Genomic DNA, 18112 nt, shown 5'->3' with positions numbered 1-18112 from the left:
TGATTTAAATAATCAAAATATAAGTCAGGATACGGCCCAATTACAGAACATGATGCCTTGAAAATGAACATTGGCAAAGAATAGTATTTAGTTCCTCCAGTCCACCCACTGGTCTGTAACTCAGTGATTGGATTTTGTACCTATAATTCACAATGAAAGAGAACTTCTAGGGCTCAGATAAATAACCAGAATGTTTATTGGTTAGTGAAACCATACACTTAGTTTGAGAAGTGGTCACTTTTTCTACTGACCACATCATACTTTACACAAAACACTGGACATATACCAGAGGGCACTCGGGTCAACCCTAATAGTGTTGATTCAGGAGCAAAACAGAGCTCATCTAGTGTAGCAGTTGTACAGTGATTGATATGTCTCCTATATATAAAGACACTAAAATGACTAGCATGAATAAATAGGAAGAGGTGCAGGGCATTTTAGACTAATGTCCATGTTAGACTATTGAAACCTGTACAGTAGCTCTTAGCCATAGCTCCTTGGCATTTTGAAATGACTATAGGGGCGCCTGGGTGGCTTGGTCTGTTAAGCGTCCGACTTTGGCTCAGGTCATGATCTCACGGTCCGTGAGTTCCCCGCATCGGGCTCTGTGCTGACAGCTCAGAGCCTGGAGCCTGTTTCAGATTCTGTGTCTCCCTCTCTCTCTGTCCCTCCCCTGTTCATGCTCTGTCTCTCTCTCTCTGTGTCAAAAATAAATAAACATTAAAAAAAAAACTTAAATAAAAAAAAATGAAATGACTATAGGGTTCTGAGAGGAAATGTTCTGTGGTAGCTTGCTTTATAATTTAGCAACCTGAAACTATCCCAAGGAGAGATATTCTCCAGCTCCTTATAGTACATATAGAAAATATCCTATGTATCTAGGATGGGAAGAGAAACACTTATGTTTAGAGAACGCTTTTTAAAAAAAAGCACAGAGCCCAACACGGGGCTCAAACTCATGAACCGCGAGGTTGTGACCTGAGCCGAAGTCGGATACTAAACCAACTAAGCCACCCAGGCGCCCCTAGAGAATGCTTTTTCGATTTCAAGAATGCACACAATTTCTGACTTAATTCTCAGCGAGCTTGTGAAATAGGTAGTGTCAGTCCTTTGCAATCTTTGGCCTTCTGGTCAGGAAGGAGCCCACAGAGGCTAAGGACTGGCAGTCAGCTGATCCTAGAACTTAGATCTCTTGAAGTCTGACTTTTGGCTACATCCTAAAGTTTGCTCTGTCGGTTGTGGTGATCTGATCAAACAGAAGAGGTGAAATGGCTAAGATCCTACCAGATCCTGCCTCGGGAGTCTTAGAGCTGCAGGGTCTAGCCCTGTCCCCCAGCCCCTCCCGGAAGTGCACTGAAGCCAAGTAGAGGAGGTACTTTGTGTGAGTGAGCAGTGATGCATCACTGGGTTTTGTTCTCTCGAATAGCTGTTCTTTGCTGGTGAGATTTGTAGTTGTTCTGATTTCCTTTTAAGGGAAGCGTAATTATATTCTTTGCCTTTTGCATACATTTAAGTAGCTGCTTGTCTCTGGAATTGGATGTTGAATTGTTCCTCCAGCTCACGCATGGAGCTTACAAAGTGCTGACAGTTGCTGTAGAAACGGTATCTGGCAGCTGTGACATAGTTGGAGCTTTGTGCACCAAAAATTCCTTTGTAGGCCTTGGCAAATTAACATTTTAAAAGGTGCTCATTACATACTGGGTAGTTGGTTTTAAGAATAAAAAACAGTTGGTATTTTATTTGCCACATGACTGCAAAAGGATTCTCCTGGTTCTGAAACACCACTTATGCAACTTGTGAATTTTTGCGGATAAAGTAAGTTTCTACCTAGAAAATAGCAAACACCTGTCATCCTATAGCTTTTTAGTAAAGTAGATGTTTGAGCCTGATGGGAATACACACCCTAAACTCTAGTTATTGGTGCAAGCTGTCATACTCAATCACTTAACTTGGAAATAAACACCACGATTGCAATTGTGAGACCTTGCCTTGCTTTTTTCCCCCCCTTGACCAGATGATACAAAACCGAATGGGAGAAAAGTTGTGGGTGATGTGGCCTACAATGAGGCCAAAGAGAGGGCGGGCTTCATCACTCCTGTTCCTGGCGGTGTGGGGCCCATGACGGTGGCAATGCTAATGCAGGTGCGTGTGAATGGAAGTTTCTGCACTGGGGGTTAACTGGACTTACTGTGATTATTTTGCAGTATATACAAATATTGAATCATTGTGTTGTACAGCTGAAACTAATACTGTTGTATGCCAGAAAAAAAAAAAAGTTTTTCTGATGGTTGTGAAAAGCTGCCAGAATTCAAGTTATTGCTTTTAAGTAAGGATGTGAATCTATTGAAGGAGAAAAAGGGACTGTTAGAACAGAGATATAGAACCAGTTCTATTAGTAGGGCAAGGTAGGGATGGCACAATGGGGATTTACTCTGGAGTATCAGAACCTCAGGAAAAGGAAAGTGCGAACCCACAGCTTTGCTAAGTGCACTTTGTCTTGCTTGCCCTTGTTGATACACACACAAGCTGAGATGGGGCGAACCCAGGGCACTTTAGCGGCTGTAGATTCTAGGGGCTCAAACTCTCAAACTCTCAAACATGCCTAGGATTGAAGCATGTTTATAGGGGGGTCATAAAGCTGTTCATTTTGTGGTTGAACTGGAGTGACCTGGGATTTGGAATTGAGGTGGAAGTTAAAATAACCACTTCTTCTAAGTTCCATTTGTGACCTTTCGTTTAGAGCACAGTAGAGAGTGCAAAGCGTTTCCTGGAGAAATTTAAGCCAGGAAAGTGGACGATCCGGTATAACAGCCTTAATCTCAAGACACCTGTTCCCAGGTAAAAATAAAATTTTACGGGTTTAAAACTTTGTGGATTATCTGTTTTTAGCTCACGGATACTATGGCTACATATGTGCCTCCTCCAGAAGCGCCATCAGTGGTCGGGGTGGGTCGTTCCTAGGATGCGGTTAAATAAATTCAGTGAGTCGGGGCACCTGGGTGTCCCAGTCGGTTAAGTGTCCGACTTCAGCTCAGGTCATGACTCACGGTTTGTGAATTCGAGCCCCGTGTCGGGCTCTGTGCTGACAGCTCTGAACCTGGAGCCTGCTTCAGATTCTGTCTCCCTCTCTCTCTGCCCCTCTGCCACTCATGCTGTCTCTCTTTCTCTCTCTCTCAAAAATCAACATTGAAAAAAATTTTAAAGGGGCACCTGGGTGGCTCAGTCGGTTAAGCATCCAACTTCAGCTCAGGTCACGATCTCATGGTTCATGAGTTCAAGCCCTACGTTGGGCTCTGTGTGGACAGCTCAGAACCTGGAGTCTGCTTCAGATTCTGTGTCTCCCTCTCTCTGCCCCAACCCCACTCACGCTCTTTCTCTCTCAAAATTAAATAAACATTAAAAAAAAAAATTAAAGTTTTTAAAAAAAGTTCAGTGAGTCAAGATTGATAGATATTTTCTCTGTTTCTTGTAAGTGACATTGACATATCACGATCTTGCAAGCCGAAGTCCATTGGCAGCCTGGCTCGGGAAATTGGTCTGCTCTCCAAAGAGGTAGAATTGTACGGTGAGACAAAGGCCAAGGTTCTGCTGTCAGCACTGGAACGCCTGAAGCACCAACCCGATGGAAAATACGTTGTGGTGACCGGGTATGGTTGTTACTCCTTTGCTCTTGGAATCGTAATCCTGATTATTATTATCAAAGATGGCATTTCCTCTTAGCATATATATGAGAAGTTTCCTTTCATTTGGTTTTGGCATTTTCACATGTGTTTAGTCTCATTCGACTCTTAACAGCAACCCTGTGAGGTAATTAAGAGTAGATTCTAACCCTTTGGAGATGAGAAAATTTGTCAAGGTTATCCATCTAGTAGGGGAAAGAGTTGAGTTTTAAAAGCTTGTCTTCAGATGGAATCACCTTTTTTTTTTTCAACCCCAGATTTTTTTATTCAGTGGATGTATTGAGCATTTATTTTTATGGTTTGGCTGAGTTATACACAATAGCTAATTTTTTAGATTACATCGAGCTATTAAAATTATAGCAGTGTCTCTATAAGATCAAATGTGTTTTCTCCTCACAGTGCGAGGGGCTCAATTACAACAGTCTTTTTAAATGTAACATTTTTTTGCAACTTCAGTAAGACTCTTGGAAAAGAACTTTTTCAGGTCTTCTTCCTTACTATTCAGGTTAAAAATTATTCTCTAGGTCTGGCTTAGTGATTCACATAAATTTAATTCCTATAAGTTCACTTTCCCTCTTTTGCTTTCACCTTGAAGAATAACTCCAACGCCCCTGGGAGAAGGGAAAAGCACAACTACCATTGGGCTGGTGCAAGCCCTTGGCGCCCATCTTTATCAGAATGTCTTTGCGTGTGTGCGACAGCCTTCTCAGGGACCCACCTTTGGAATAAAAGGTATTAGTAGCACTAGACCTTGGGTGGCCAGAGGCCACTGCTTCTCCTTCAGTCCTCCCTGGTCCACTTGACCCAGGAATGCTTATGGGTCTTCATATAGACACCAGGAATGTCCTCGTGGTGCAGCCTCTATTGTGATGCTTTTGGTGAAGGCTTTTCATCAGATCATCCCAGCTCTTGCTGTCACTATTTGACACTGCACAGGGGTTCCCTGGGATGGGTAATAATGTAGCGAGAGGTGCTTTTCTATGACTAATAGTCAACTGTCACAGTAACAATAAAGGTAATCGTAGGTACTGATCATCATGCTGACTTTCTAGAAACAAAGACACCCTACAGCTGTCTCAGCCTGTTGGGAATAAGAAAAGCCTACTGTTACTGAGTATATGCTTTGCACTGTGTTTTATGCTACGCAGCGTATGCATTTTCTCTTCTAATATGAGATAGTTACCGCTGCCACCAGTTGTCAGCAGCAGTGGCTGGGACTCCCAGAGTAACTTTGTCAAGTGCTAGGGTGGGTGCCATGTCAGTTTCAGACCCTTTAACAGCACTGCCCACACAGGGTTTCTTCTGATTCCACAAAAACATGACATCACTATTCACTCTCCACCTTTCGTTTTTGGTAGCTGTGGTACTGCAAACATGCTCTTTTCATTTAAAGTATTTTCATTAATCGTAAGTTCGTAGAGTTAGCGTTCTCATGTGCTCGGTGAGAGCACCACATATTCTGCTTGTTCTAGAGACTGCTGCACAGGGCACACCTTTGCTCTTCTGCCTGTAGTAATATATTTTATAAATGTCCCGACTCAGTACACTCTGAGCTTGTCTTACCAACCGTCTTTCCACTTCAGAATGAACCGTTCCCTTGCACTGCTTATTGAACCCAGTATTCTGCTTTTCCTCTTATCACTAATTGCCCCATTTTCATCGCGTGGTCTCTGCCTCACAAAAAACCCACAAAATCTAAACCTCAAATTGACATTTGTCTCACTGATAACCAGAACATTTTTGACTGGTCTTTTGTTAATAATCCAAACAGACCAGCAAAAGCTAGCAGTTAAGCTGTTTTCTAACATGTGTCTCCTATTTAGGAAGAAGTACAGTCTCTGTGTTTGTGTTTGGCGTGTATATTTTAAACATTCCTTTTTTTAAAATGCCAGCGTAGCATTTATGAGAGTACGAAATTGAGCAGAGTTGCCTTTATGTAACTGTAGGCTGGGTCTTTTAACAAATGTTAGGAATCATGGGGAACCTGTCTCTAAAGATAATGAGTAGGTATGTATGTGTTCATGGTTTTGTCATTTAGAGTCAGATTTCAACAGAGACTATTCAGCATGAGCGAGATCAAGTGTTTTAGACTGGTAAAAGAAAATTAGAAAACACTTGGTCAAAGCTGTCCAAATGGTTGAAAAAAGTAAATAGATAATGTGCGTAGCAGCGACGAAAACCAATTTGCTTTTATTTGATTTGCAAGTGGTGGAGAAACACACTTAACCTGAGTCCTCACCCTTGGCCTGCCCTGTAGGTGGCGCTGCAGGAGGTGGCTACTCCCAGGTCATCCCCATGGAAGAGGTAAAGTGCCTGGAATTTGGTTTCATTTGGACCTTTATTTATAGTTTTTCTTACAGAGATTAACTTTTTTTGTGCAGAGTTCTTAGTGGACAAATGACTTCTTTTTAATCAGAAAGGGGAAAACATCTTAATATGCAGGCTTGTGAGACAGCTTAGTTTTTTTCACGTGACAAGGACTTCAAGGTCTGGCTTTCACTGGGAATAATAATTTTTAAGCAAGAGATGAAACAAAGCATGGGAATGGGAAGGACCAACACAAGGTGTATTCAGAGCGGTAACTCCAGACACGGGAGCATGGTATGAGCATACAGGCACAGGGCTGCCCTCATGAACCCCTCGGTGCTCACAGTCTAAAGGACAGGAGTGTGCCCTCGGTATCCCGTGGTTGCTCCTAATGCTGGTGGTACGGGGTTTGTGGTTACAGGACGTGTCCCTTCAGGTAAACACCAATTTCTTGTGAGGCTACACAGTCTGTAATTTATGTTTTCAAGAGCGATTTGTACCGGGTGTTTGTTTGCTAACTGTGCTGCCGTCAGGTTTCTGTTAGCTTTAACACAGGGATTGATTTGGTTGCGATACAATGATCATCGGAAAGATGTCAGAGAAGGTGAAAGACTAATGTGGCCTCTGCTCTTTTGTAGTTTAATCTCCACCTCACTGGTGATATCCATGCCATCACCGCAGCCAACAACCTTGTGGCTGCAGCCATTGATGCCCGGATGTTCCACGAACTAACCCAGACAGACAAGGTAGGCTCCTGAGGCCCACAGGCACTTTTGAAAGGGCTGACGCACCCAAACTAATGTTGTTGGTCCCTTGGGTGTTGATGATGCAGGTGGCAAGGCAGGGGGTTCCTCTCACTTCAAAGCCCTTTTCCTCCTTTTCTTTAAGGCTCTCTTTAATCGTTTGGTACCATCCGTAAATGGAGTGAGAAAGTTCTCTGATATCCAGATCCGAAGATTACGGGTGAGATTTTCCCCTGTTCATTTTTGATAATTGTATGAAGTTGGGTGATTAATAGGGAGATACCTATTTTAGATCAAGTTACATCCATAACCGTAACCTTAAGGTCATTGTATACATAACAAAGGTTGGTGGTGGAGGGTATCTCTCATCCATCTGTAAATTATAAGTGGTTAGTCCTGGAATACATACAGCACTGACACCCCACCCTCAGTCAAGAAGACTGATAATTCCAGGGCACCTGGGTGGCTCGGTTGGTTAAGCATCCAACTCTTGATTTCGGCTCAGGTCATGATCTCACGGTTCATGAGTTAGAGGCCTGCATCAGGCTTGCGCTGAGTGTGGAGCCTGCTGAAGATTCTCGCTGCCCCTCCCCTCCCTCTCTAAAATAAAAACAAATATATAGTCATTAAACATACATTGTACCCTGTGACCCAGAAATCCTACTCCTAGGTATTTATCCAAGACAAATGTTAAGTTGTGTTCATACAGAAACACGAATGTTTTTAGCAGTTCAACTAATAACCTCCAACATTTAGAAACAACTCTGATGTCCCTTAGTGGATGAATGGATAAACAAACCTGTACATTTATGCAATAAAAAGGAATGAACTATTGATACACACAATTTGAATGACTCTTAGAGGCATTATGTGGAGTGAAAGAAGCCAGTCTCAAAAGGTTGCATACTGTGTGCTTCCGTGTACATGGCATCCTCAAAAAGACAAAGCTGTCGTGATGGAGAATAGATCAGTAGGTGCCAGAGGTTATAGATCTGGGGAGGGTGTGACCCAAAAGGGATAGCACAAGAGGGTTTTTTAAAATAAAATTTGAAAATATATTCATCACTTTTGTATATGAAAGAAATTATATGTATATATATATTTTTTTTAATGTTTATTTATTTTGAGAGAGATTGTGAGCAGGGAAGGGGCAGAGAGAAAGAGAGAGAATCCCAAGGAGTCTCCACACTGTCAGTGTGATCACAGACCTCATGAACCGTGAAATCACGTCCTGAGCCAAAATCAAGAGTTGGATGCTTAACCGACTGAGGCTCCCAGGTGCCCTGTACATATATATTATTTAGACAACCTGGCATATGTAAGCTTAAGTAAATGGCACGTGCTGCTTATTAGCAACAATAGTTTTATTTATTTTAAATTTTTTGCAACTTTATATTTTGATGTTGCAAGAATAGTACATGAAGCTCCCCTTTACCGAGCTACATCGTTTATGTTTTGCCCTACTTGCTTTACAATTATGTTTTATTTATTTATTTATATGCATTTTTTTTCTGGACTTGAGAAAAAGTGACTTAGACACACTATGATATGTCTAGCTTACTTTGTTTCCATACCCCCAAAAATCCTGTGTGTAAGGTAAGTTAATTATTGCTCTGTTTTGTAAAAGGGTCATGTTTTGAGAGGCATGTAAAGAGCAGGCAACGTCTAACCTTACCTTTGCTGATGGAACTTTCTGTCAGATGTGGGGAGGTGCTGGACTAAATGTGTAAATGATTCTTTAAAAGTCTCTAGGATTTGAAATCAAGGGACTTGCCCAAGGCCACAGTACCCTCTCACCCCCCCCCCCCCCAGGTTTGAGCTAGAACCTCGGTCTCCTCCTGGGTCCCCAGGCCTCCTCTGTGGCAAAGTGTGCTCACGGTCTACACCCCGTGTGCCCAGTCGGAGTGGGGTGTCAGTGGCAGATTCTCAGCTGAGTGACTGAGAGTTGGGCTAACTTCTGTAAACAATGTCATGTACTAGGCTTCTGAGGCCTGTGATGAGCCAGTGAGGGCCAGCTCTGAAAACACATCTGAGATTTTATTTTACTTATTTTATTAAAAAAAATTTTTTTTAATGTTTATATTTATTTTTGAGACAGAGAGAGACAGAGCATGAGCAGGGGAGGGGGCAGAGAGAGATGGAGAGAGGGAGAGTCCCAAGCAGGCTCCACACTCTGAGCTGTCAGTACAGAGCCCGACACGGGGCTCGAACCCACAGACTGCGAGATCATGACCTGAGCCAAAGTCGGATGCTCAACCAACCAAGCCACCCAGGCGCCCCACATCTGAGATTTTAAAACAAAGTCTTCACAGTATAAAAAAAAGGAACTGTGGGAAGAACAGGGCTTGCTGGAGCCCACTCAGATCTACCACACATTAGGCAAAAAAAAAAGGAGGGGTACCTGGGTGGCTCAGTCCGTTAGGTGTCCAACTTCGGCTCAGGTCATGATCTCAGGGTCCCTGGGTTTGAGCCCCATGTCATGCTCGGTGCTGACAGCTCAGAGCCTGGAGCCTGCTTCGGATTCTGGGTCTGCCTCTCTCTCTGCCCCTCCCCTATTCGCACCCTATTTCTCTCTCTTTCTTTCTCTCTCTCTCAAAAATAAACATTAAAAAATAGAAAAGGAAAAAAAAGGAGAACACATTTTATTTTATTTTTGTTTTTTTAGGAGAATACATTTTATACTCACTTTCCATTTCAGGATGCGACCTGTATACATATACTCTGTAAATAAATAAAATTTCCAAGTTCTGTGAGGAAGAAGAGACAAACTTTTTTTGTGCCTTTTGGAACAGTAAGAAGGCACTAAAAAATGCAGTGCTGTGTAAAAAGCATGTGAAGGTGATTAACACAGAGTTTTACTGATTAATAACTTATTTTTACCCTTCCTAATTTTTCATGTGAATTGGGGTTCTCAACTGTCTGCTTGAGAAAGCTTTTGTACCTTGTGTTTCCTTTCATACACTTGGGCTTGGTGAATTAGGTACAGCACTTTTTGGTCATTGTGCTTTTGTGTTTTTTAAAAAAAATTTTTTAATGTTTACTTTTTGAGAGAGAGAGAGAGAACACAGGAGAGGGGCAGAGAGAGAGGGAGACACAGAATCTGAAGCAGACTCCAGGGTCTGAGCTGTCAGCACAGAGCCTGACATGGGCCACGAACCCATGAACCGTAAGGTCATGACCTGAGCCGAAGTCAGAAGCTTAACCAGGTGCCCCTATGCTTATTTCGGGCTAGGTTTAGGGAAATGCCTCTGGGGCCCAGTTATAGGGATAAACATGTTAACAACACCTGTGTGTGTGAGAAAGCGTAAGAAATAAAGGTTTGGCCTAAGGATTCTAATTTTCCCTTCTGAATGTCACGTGGTTTATATTTCCTAGAGGGCACTCCCTCCGGAGATAAATTTTTAAAAAATTTATCATGCTTGTGTTTTGTCTTACTGATGTTTTAATTTTCCTGCCTCTTCAGAGACTGGGCATTGAAAAGACTGACCCTAACACACTGACCGATGAAGAGATAAACAGATTTGCAAGATTGGACATTGATCCAGAAACCATAACTTGGCAAAGAGGTACCAGTGCAGTGTCTGCGCCCCGTTGGCTTTCATTGTGCTGCATGTCCCTCCCTGCCTGTGGGGGTTATTCGAGTGTAAGGTCCGGAAGCTTGTGTGTTGGTGTTTTCATGGTTAAGGCATGACCAAGATGGTGCCTGACCTGTTTTTCTGGCCACCTCCATCAGTCTCTCTCCTTATGAGCTGTAATCAATCCTCCTTTCGTCGAGTTAGTTGGACATTTTGCTGGCTTTTCAGTGTTGATTGCAGTGAGGGTAGTTATAAGGAAGTTCATGCATAAACTGGAAATAACATTCTGCAAGTTTCTTTTTATGCAAAAAGTTTGGGTTTCATGAAGTAGAGAAATTATGTTTAATCACTTCTTGAATCATGCCGTTCTTTACTCCCAGAACTCTTGTCTGGCACACGTGATGTACTTTTTCTTGTCACTCTCTAGGTTGCCTACTCATTTTTACCTCATTTTATTAAACTCTTGTAACAAAGTAGGTAGGTTTCAAGGTTTAAACAGTTGGCGGTAGGTTGCTTTTCTCTGTGCACAACTGGTGTAGCTTAGAATTTTATTTGGTACCAAATTTACCAACATAAATTTTATTTATGTGGTGCATCTACATATTCTGTGTCATTGCTAAGAAGAAATTTTTATCCAGTCATGCAGAATGCAGCTAGTGGCAAGTTTATTCACTGTTTTTGTGATTTTCATTGGCTTAGTAACTATTGCTAGCTAATGGCATTTTTAAATATTTTGTCTTTCGGGGCACCTGGGTGGCTCAGTTGGTTGAGCGTCCGACTTCGGCTCAGGTCATGATCTCACAGTCTATGGGATCAAGCCCCGAATCAGGCTCTGTGCTGACAGCTCAGAGCCTGGAGCCCGCTTCAGATTCTGTGTCTCCTTCCCTCTCTGCCCCTCCCCTGCTCATGCTTTGTCTCACTCTGTTTCTCAAAAATAAATAGATGTTAAAAAAAATTCTTTTTTTATTTTGTTTTTAAGGTTTATTTTTGAGAGAGAGAGAGAGAGACAGAGTGTGGGGAGGGAAGGGGCAGAGAGAGAGGGAGACACAGAATCCAAAGCAGGCTCCAGGCTCTGAACTGTCAGCACAGATGCAGAGGCTCGAACTCATGGACCGTGAGATCATGACCTGAGCTGATGTCAGACACTTAACCGACTGAGCCGCCCAGGTACTCCTTTTTAAAAATCTTTTAAATTTATTTTTTTAATGTTTATTTGAAAGCTTATTTATTTATTTTGAGAGAGAGAGAGAGAGCCAGAGAGAGTGAGCAGGGAGGGGCAGAGAGAGGGAGACAGTGAATCCTAAACAAGACTGCATGCTGTCAGCATAGAGACTGATGCAGGGCCTGACTCACAGACTGTGAGATCATGACCTGAGCCGAAATCAAGAGTCAAACGCCCAACCAACTGAGCAACCCAGGTGCTCTAGGTTAATGGCATTTTAAAGATGACTTCTTTAGTATCTAAAATCACATTGGTATACCTTTTCCTTTGCTTTCATTGACAGATGGTATAATATTTTATGAGGAATAAGGTAAAGATCCATTTTGAAAATTTAGTATCTCATTCCCTTTTCCTTTGCTTTATGTCTAATTCATGCTTCCTAAGAAAGTAGAAGCAGACAAGGAAAAAAATGGATCATACCTATTGACTGGCTATTTTATAGAGAGAAATCAAATACAAAGAACTTGACATAGTTTTTGAAAATAAGAGTAGGCTCCAACAGCCCATTACATCCTTCACTTACCAAGTGGTGTGTGTGTGTGTGTGTGTGTGTGTGTGTACATGCATTGTTATGCATTGTGCAAGACCCTGCTTTTGGGGTTTACATTTAAAAAAACATTTTTTTTTTAATGTTTATTTTTGAGAAAGAGAAACAGAGCGTGAGGGGGAGAGGGGGCAGAGAGAGAGGTAGACACAGACTCTGAAGCAGGCTGCAGGCCCCAAGCTGTCAGCACAGAGCTGGGGCTTGAACTCACAAATCGCACGATCATGACCTTAGCCAAAGTCGGACACTTAACCGACTTAGCTGCGCAGGCACCCCGGGGGTTTAAATTATTACAGTCTTTATGGAAAATAATTTCACATGTAATCAAGGGCCTTAAAAATGTCTCTCCTGTTTGACCCGTTTATTTATTTATTTATTTATTTATTTATTTATTTATTATTATTTTTTTAATATATGAAATTTACTGTCAAATTGGTTTCCATACAACACCCAGTGCTCATCCCAAAAGGTGCCCTCCTCAATACCCATCACCCACCCTCCCCTCCCTCCCACCCTTGACCCGTTTAGAGTATGAACTGGTTTCTTGTTCATTGTGTGTTTCATTATTGTTTGGCACGTCATACAAAAAACAAAATTGGTAATACACCAAAATGTTAACAGTAATTAGTCCTGGAAGGTGGAATTAAGATTAGTTAGCTAGTTGATCTTTGCCATGTTTTCCAGGGGTATACAATTGGATACGTATTCTGTCATCAGAATGGAAATTATTTCTTCCAAGTGTGCTAAAGGAAAGAGTAAGCCTGTACCTAGCATGCTTCAGAAAGCATTTGCCTTGCCCTGCATTTGTGGCTCTTGTGTGTCAGGATGGTGTAAGGTCAGTGACACCCCACAGAACAATAACCTTGGCCTTTTAAAAAACTGGCCAGCTCTGGTTTTCTTTTTACGTGTAATGGGCTTTAAAATAGATGCCAGATTTGTAGTTAATTGTTTGAATTCTCTAGACAGAATAAAACCAAGTCACTCTATTTCTTTAAAAATATCCTTCTTTGGGGCACCTAGGTGGCTCAGTTTGTTGAACGTCCGACTCTTGATTTCAGCTCAGTCATGGTCTCGTGGTTTGTGGGTCCGAGCCCTGCATCTGACAGCCTAGAGCCTGCTTGGGAGTTACTGTCTCCCTCTCTCTGTGTACTGGCCCCCTCAAAAATAAATGAATAAACTTTAAAAATGTATATCCTTCTTTAGGGGTGCCTTGGCCAGCTTCGTCGGTTGAGCATATGACTCTTGACCTGGGGTTGTGAGTTCAAGTCCCAAATTGGGGGCAGAGATCACTTAAAATTGAAGTCTCTTAGGGGCGCATGGGTGGTTCATTTGGTTGAGCATCTGAGTCTTGATTTTGGCTCAGGTCGCCATCCCAGGCCGGTGGGATCAAGTCCTGCATCGGGCTCCACACTGAGTGTGTAGCCTGCTTGAGATTTTCTCTCTCTCTCTCCCTGCCCCCCTCTTCCCCTGCTTGCATTGTCTCTCTCTCAAATTAAAAATATACATATTTTTAAAAATAAAATAAGGGGCACCTGGGTGGCTCAGTTGGATAAGCATCTGGCTTCGGCTCAGGTCATGGGTTGGAGCCCCATGTCGGGCTCTGCGCTGTCAGCTTCAGATCCTCTGTCTCCCCCTCTCTCTGCCCCTCCCCTGCTTGCCTGCTCTCTCTCAAAAATTAACATTTAAAAAAAATTTTGTTTTTTTAAACATTTATTTATTTTTGAGACAGGGAGAGACAGAGCATGAACAGGGGAGGGTCAGAGAGAGAGGGAGACACAGAATCTGAAACAGGCTGCAGGCTCTGAGCTGTCAGCACAGAGCCCTATGTGAATTGCAAGATTATGACCTGAGCTGAAGTTGGATGCTCAACCGACTGAGTCACCCAGGCGCCCCTCCTTCTTTTAAAATAATTCCCTGTTCGTTTATAGTTTGTGAGCATCATTTCTGAACTTCAACCCATATTCTAGCTTCGCCATCAGCTTTGAAGTCAAATTTTGGTAGACTGTCGTTGAGTTGGACTTGTAAGGCTGTCGGGTTAACTTACTGTGCTTATACTGAAGGCTGTTCTGTATCTTCTCTTTCTACTGTAGTATTGGACACCAATGATAGATTCCTGAGGAAGATCACAATTGGACAGTCTCCAACAGAGAAAGGGCACACACGGACGGTAGCTATTTGTTCATTTCTCAGTAAATTCGTTCTTGTGAACCAGATCCTTGCTGCTTCTGTCCTCCTCCGTCCTCTCCCGTACGATTGATCCTGCCAGGTGTTGTTCTGCCTTCTCCTTTTTAAAATGGAAGTGAGTAGGTGTGTGGTAACGAGCACTCCTGACGGCTTTCGCAATAAATCCCATGTGTCACCTGTGTGTTTTCCCCCCAGTATTTTTTCCTGGAGGTGGAAGCCCCCAGTGAATATCCTCGTACGTGATTTATTCAAACTGCCTCTTTTTTTGTGGCCATTTATGATGTTTCTTCGATGGAAGAGCTTCTGTGTCGTTTCCTTGTGGGTTAGGGAAACCATCACCACTTGAAGGCTGCCTTCAACGGAGCTTATTTTTTTCCTACTGGAGCATTTATTTTTAAAAATTAACTACTCAAGGTCTTGGAATAATTGATTACACATTTTTGCTCTTGGAGAATTATTTTCGTTAAGTTCTTTGTGCACTACTCTGTCATTCTGTCCTTTTAAGGTATTTGTTTAAGGCTTGGATGCAAACAGGGATTGCTTTCGCGATCCAGTCTTCTGGTTGGACGCAGTGTTATGTGTCGTGTCTTTTCCCTGCCGACAGGCCCAGTTTGATATCTCTGTGGCCAGTGAAATCATGGCTGTCCTGGCTCTCACCAGTTCACTAGAAGACATGAGGGAGAGACTGAGCAAAATGGTGGTGGCATCCAGCAAGAAGGGGGAGCCCATCAGTACCGAAGATCTGGTGGGTACCCGGCTGCTGCAAGCTCAGTGACACGCCTGTGTCTGTTAGCGTATCTCAGCAGTTACTGATGAATTCACTGTGATTTTCCTGCTTGTAAGAGAATTCGAAATTTATAAACAGTACTTCGTAGCGAGTAACGGGTGGTGTGCTCCAGTCATAGACCACAGGTTTCCGATGGTTTGAGCAACACCTTGAACCTGTGAGTATTCCTAAAAGCGGATGTATAATTTCAGTTTTCAGAGAACAGCCAGTGTCCCAGTGAGGTCCTTAGTAGCTGAGCTTGGAGCCACACCTGGCCTCTCCCTGCAGAGAGGCCTCTTGTCACGAGGCTCGCTGACCGCCATGTCCATGCTAACAAGCACATTGGGAACAACTTATTAGTGGTTTATCTGATGGTCCCCCTAGGCTACTTCTGCACTTCAGGGTTATTTCTGAACTGGGTGGTAATAAGAGGTTTGAAATGAGAGAATCTTACAGATTAATTTTTTGAAAGCCTGTTTGTGTTCACATACACCAAAATGTTCAGCCTGTGATTAGCAGTCTGTCAGTTGAATTCAGAAAAGGGGAGATACTAAGTTTCTGTTTTCACAGCCAATATGTGTAAGAAAAATCATTTTAAAGTTTACACCCAGAGGTGTCTGGGTGGCTCAGTCGGTTAAGAGTCCGACTTTGGTTCGGGTCATGATCTCACAGTTTGTGAGTTCGAGCCCCGTGTCGGGCTCCGTGCTGACAGCTCAGAGCCTGGAGCCTGCTTCAGGTTCTGTGTCTCCCTCTCTTTCTGCCCCCCACCCCCCGCCCCTGCTCACACTGTCTCTCTCAAAAATAAACGTTAAAAATTTTTTTTTTAATTTTTTTTCAATTTTTTTTAACGTTAATTTATTTTTGAGACAGAGAGAGACAGAGCATGAATGCGGGAGGGGCAGAGAGAGAGGGAGACACAGAATCGGAAGCAGGCTCCAGGCTCTGAGCCATCAGCCCAGAGCCCGACGCGGGGCTCGAACTCATGGACCGCAAGATCGTGACCTGAGCTGAAGTCGGACGTTTTATCCGACTGAGCCACCCAGGCACCCCTTAATGTTTTTTTTAATGTTTATTTATTATTTTTGAGAGAGAGGGAGAGAGAGAATGGAAGGGACAGAGAGAGAGGAAGACACAGAATCCGAAGCAGGCTCCAGGCTCTGTGCTGTTAGCACAGAACCTGATACGGGGCTTGAACTCAGAAACCATGAGATCATGACCTGAGCAGAAGTCAGATGCTTAACCGACTGAGCCACCCAGGTGCCCTCCCAGAAATTTTTTTAATAAAGTTTTACACCCAAACCAGAAACTTGGAAACTCCCAAAAATTGAACATGGGTGGGATCCATAGCTCTTTCTTACTTCGTTACCAGTTCATTCAACTATGGTTGGATGGTTTCAAAGAGAGACCAGATTTTAAGAGTTTGTATTGAACTCCTGGGTAAATTTTCAGTTTCAGTTTTGGGAAACACACACTGAATTTGGTTTTTAGCCATTTCTGCCCAGACATCAAAGTTACAAATAACTCAGTTCTCTAAGAGCTAGCATTTCTGTGCTATAAACCAGTATAAAATGGACTCCCCTCATCAGTCAGCAACAGAGCTTGATTGAGATGCTTGTCCAGAGTTCCATGTTTTGCACAAATTCCACGTGAATGTCATTTTCATTCTGTGTGTTATCTCTGCTTAAAATAAGTGATAACTTCATAGTATATCCAGAAAAAAATAAGTAAATGGATGGTACAGCTCAGGTGAAAGTACGGATTGGTGCACAGTGGCTAAAAAAGGAAGACCTGAGAATGTTGAGTTTTGGTTTGAAAAGGTTGGGGTTTCTTGCGGGTCGGAAGCAATGCTCCATGCCTTTGTTTTGTAGGGGGTGAGTGGTGCATTGACAGTGCTTATGAAGGATGCAATCAAGCCCAATCTCATGCAGACGTTAGAGGTGAGCAGAGTGACCACCGCCTTCCCAGACCAGTCTTCCGTGTCAGAGCAGAGCGGTTCTAAATCACACTTCTCTTGGGGAGTCAGGGAGTTCTGTACCTGCCCGTGTCTCTCTTCCCATTCTTCCTCACTGTTGTGATCGGGATGCTGCTGAAATAGAAAAGAGGGGGCTTTGTATTTTTCTTCTGGGAAGTCTTTATCTTTCGGATTCCAACTGACTTTCGTCCCCTTGACCATGTTGGCAGCACTGCTCACGATGTCTTGATTTCCATAGGGCACTCCGGTATTTGTTCATGCTGGACCGTTTGCCAACATTGCACATGGGAATTCCTCTATCATTGCAGACCGGATCGCACTCAAGCTTGTTGGCCCTGAAGGGTTTGTGGGTGAGTATTTTTGCAAAATCGGTGGATCAACTGTTTTCCTTTTAATATCAAAGGAGTCGGGATGGCCTTTTTACAGTTGCTTTTCTCCTTACTTACAGTGACTGAAGCAGGATTTGGAGCCGACATTGGAATGGAAAAATTTTTTAACATCAAATGCCGGTATTCTGGTCTCCGCCCTCACGTGGTGGTGCTTGTTGCCACTGTCAGGGCTCTTAAAATGCACGGGGGCGGCCCGACGGTGAGGACCAAGAGTTGGAAGGATCTGATTGTCAGGAATGTTCTGAAGGCTAGGAGGAACTTGGGATGACCTGTGCCTGTTTCTTCATGAAGTTGCTCATATTCTCATGACTAAGAGGTGCCCAAAGCAAGAGGTGTTCAGACGGCTCTCGTACTGGCCGCCTTATCACTCACAGGCACTGGGGGCTCTTGGCATTTACAGATGGTGGAAATGGGCTTCGCGGTCTGTCTTCTGAGGGAGCCATCTGATAATATCTAAGCCCCTCCAAGGACATGGGCTTGGCTATATCCACAAAAAGCCCCTTTATGTTTAGACTGTTTTTAAATGAGTCCCATTTTCCCTCTAAATAGTGACGCTGGCAGCCAGCCAAGCAAACCATTAAGCCGAGACAGAGGTCAGGGCCTTCTTGAAAGGCACATGCTGGGTGGGACTAGCACGGAGTAGGAGAGAAGGGGAGGAGAAAGGTAGGTCTGCCCTGGACTGCCTCCGGGTAACAGAGAGAAACTAGGTTAGGACTAGCTTATCTTCAAC

The 18112-nt window shown here is 43.2% G+C and overlaps 1 protein-coding gene across 2 annotated transcripts in view; it reads left to right on the top strand.

Annotated features, from left to right (window-relative positions):
- The window catches only part of MTHFD1 (methylenetetrahydrofolate dehydrogenase, cyclohydrolase and formyltetrahydrofolate synthetase 1), a 68907-nt gene that overhangs the window by 37044 nt on the left and 13751 nt on the right, over positions 1 to 18112 (top strand). For both annotated transcript variants that reach the window (XM_049611461.1, XM_049611460.1), the window contains exons 9-21: positions 2015 to 2142; positions 2741 to 2838; positions 3474 to 3647; positions 4276 to 4412; positions 5938 to 5984; positions 6626 to 6733; positions 6876 to 6950; positions 10194 to 10296; positions 14162 to 14238; positions 14860 to 15000; positions 16890 to 16958; positions 17232 to 17343; positions 17442 to 17581. In XM_049611461.1, the coding sequence (XP_049467418.1) occupies positions 2015 to 2142; positions 2741 to 2838; positions 3474 to 3647; positions 4276 to 4412; positions 5938 to 5984; positions 6626 to 6733; positions 6876 to 6950; positions 10194 to 10296; positions 14162 to 14238; positions 14860 to 15000; positions 16890 to 16958; positions 17232 to 17343; positions 17442 to 17581 (1409 nt within the window). The remainder of the gene's footprint in view (positions 1 to 2014; positions 2143 to 2740; positions 2839 to 3473; positions 3648 to 4275; positions 4413 to 5937; positions 5985 to 6625; positions 6734 to 6875; positions 6951 to 10193; positions 10297 to 14161; positions 14239 to 14859; positions 15001 to 16889; positions 16959 to 17231; positions 17344 to 17441; positions 17582 to 18112) is intronic.

Source organism: Panthera uncia, assembly GCF_023721935.1.
Source record: "Panthera uncia isolate 11264 chromosome B3 unlocalized genomic scaffold, Puncia_PCG_1.0 HiC_scaffold_1, whole genome shotgun sequence".
In the NCBI taxonomy this organism is placed as follows: domain Eukaryota; kingdom Metazoa; phylum Chordata; class Mammalia; order Carnivora; family Felidae; genus Panthera; species Panthera uncia.
The sequence above is the reverse complement of the archived record's forward strand: the minus strand, read 5'-3'. Positions and strand labels throughout refer to the sequence as shown.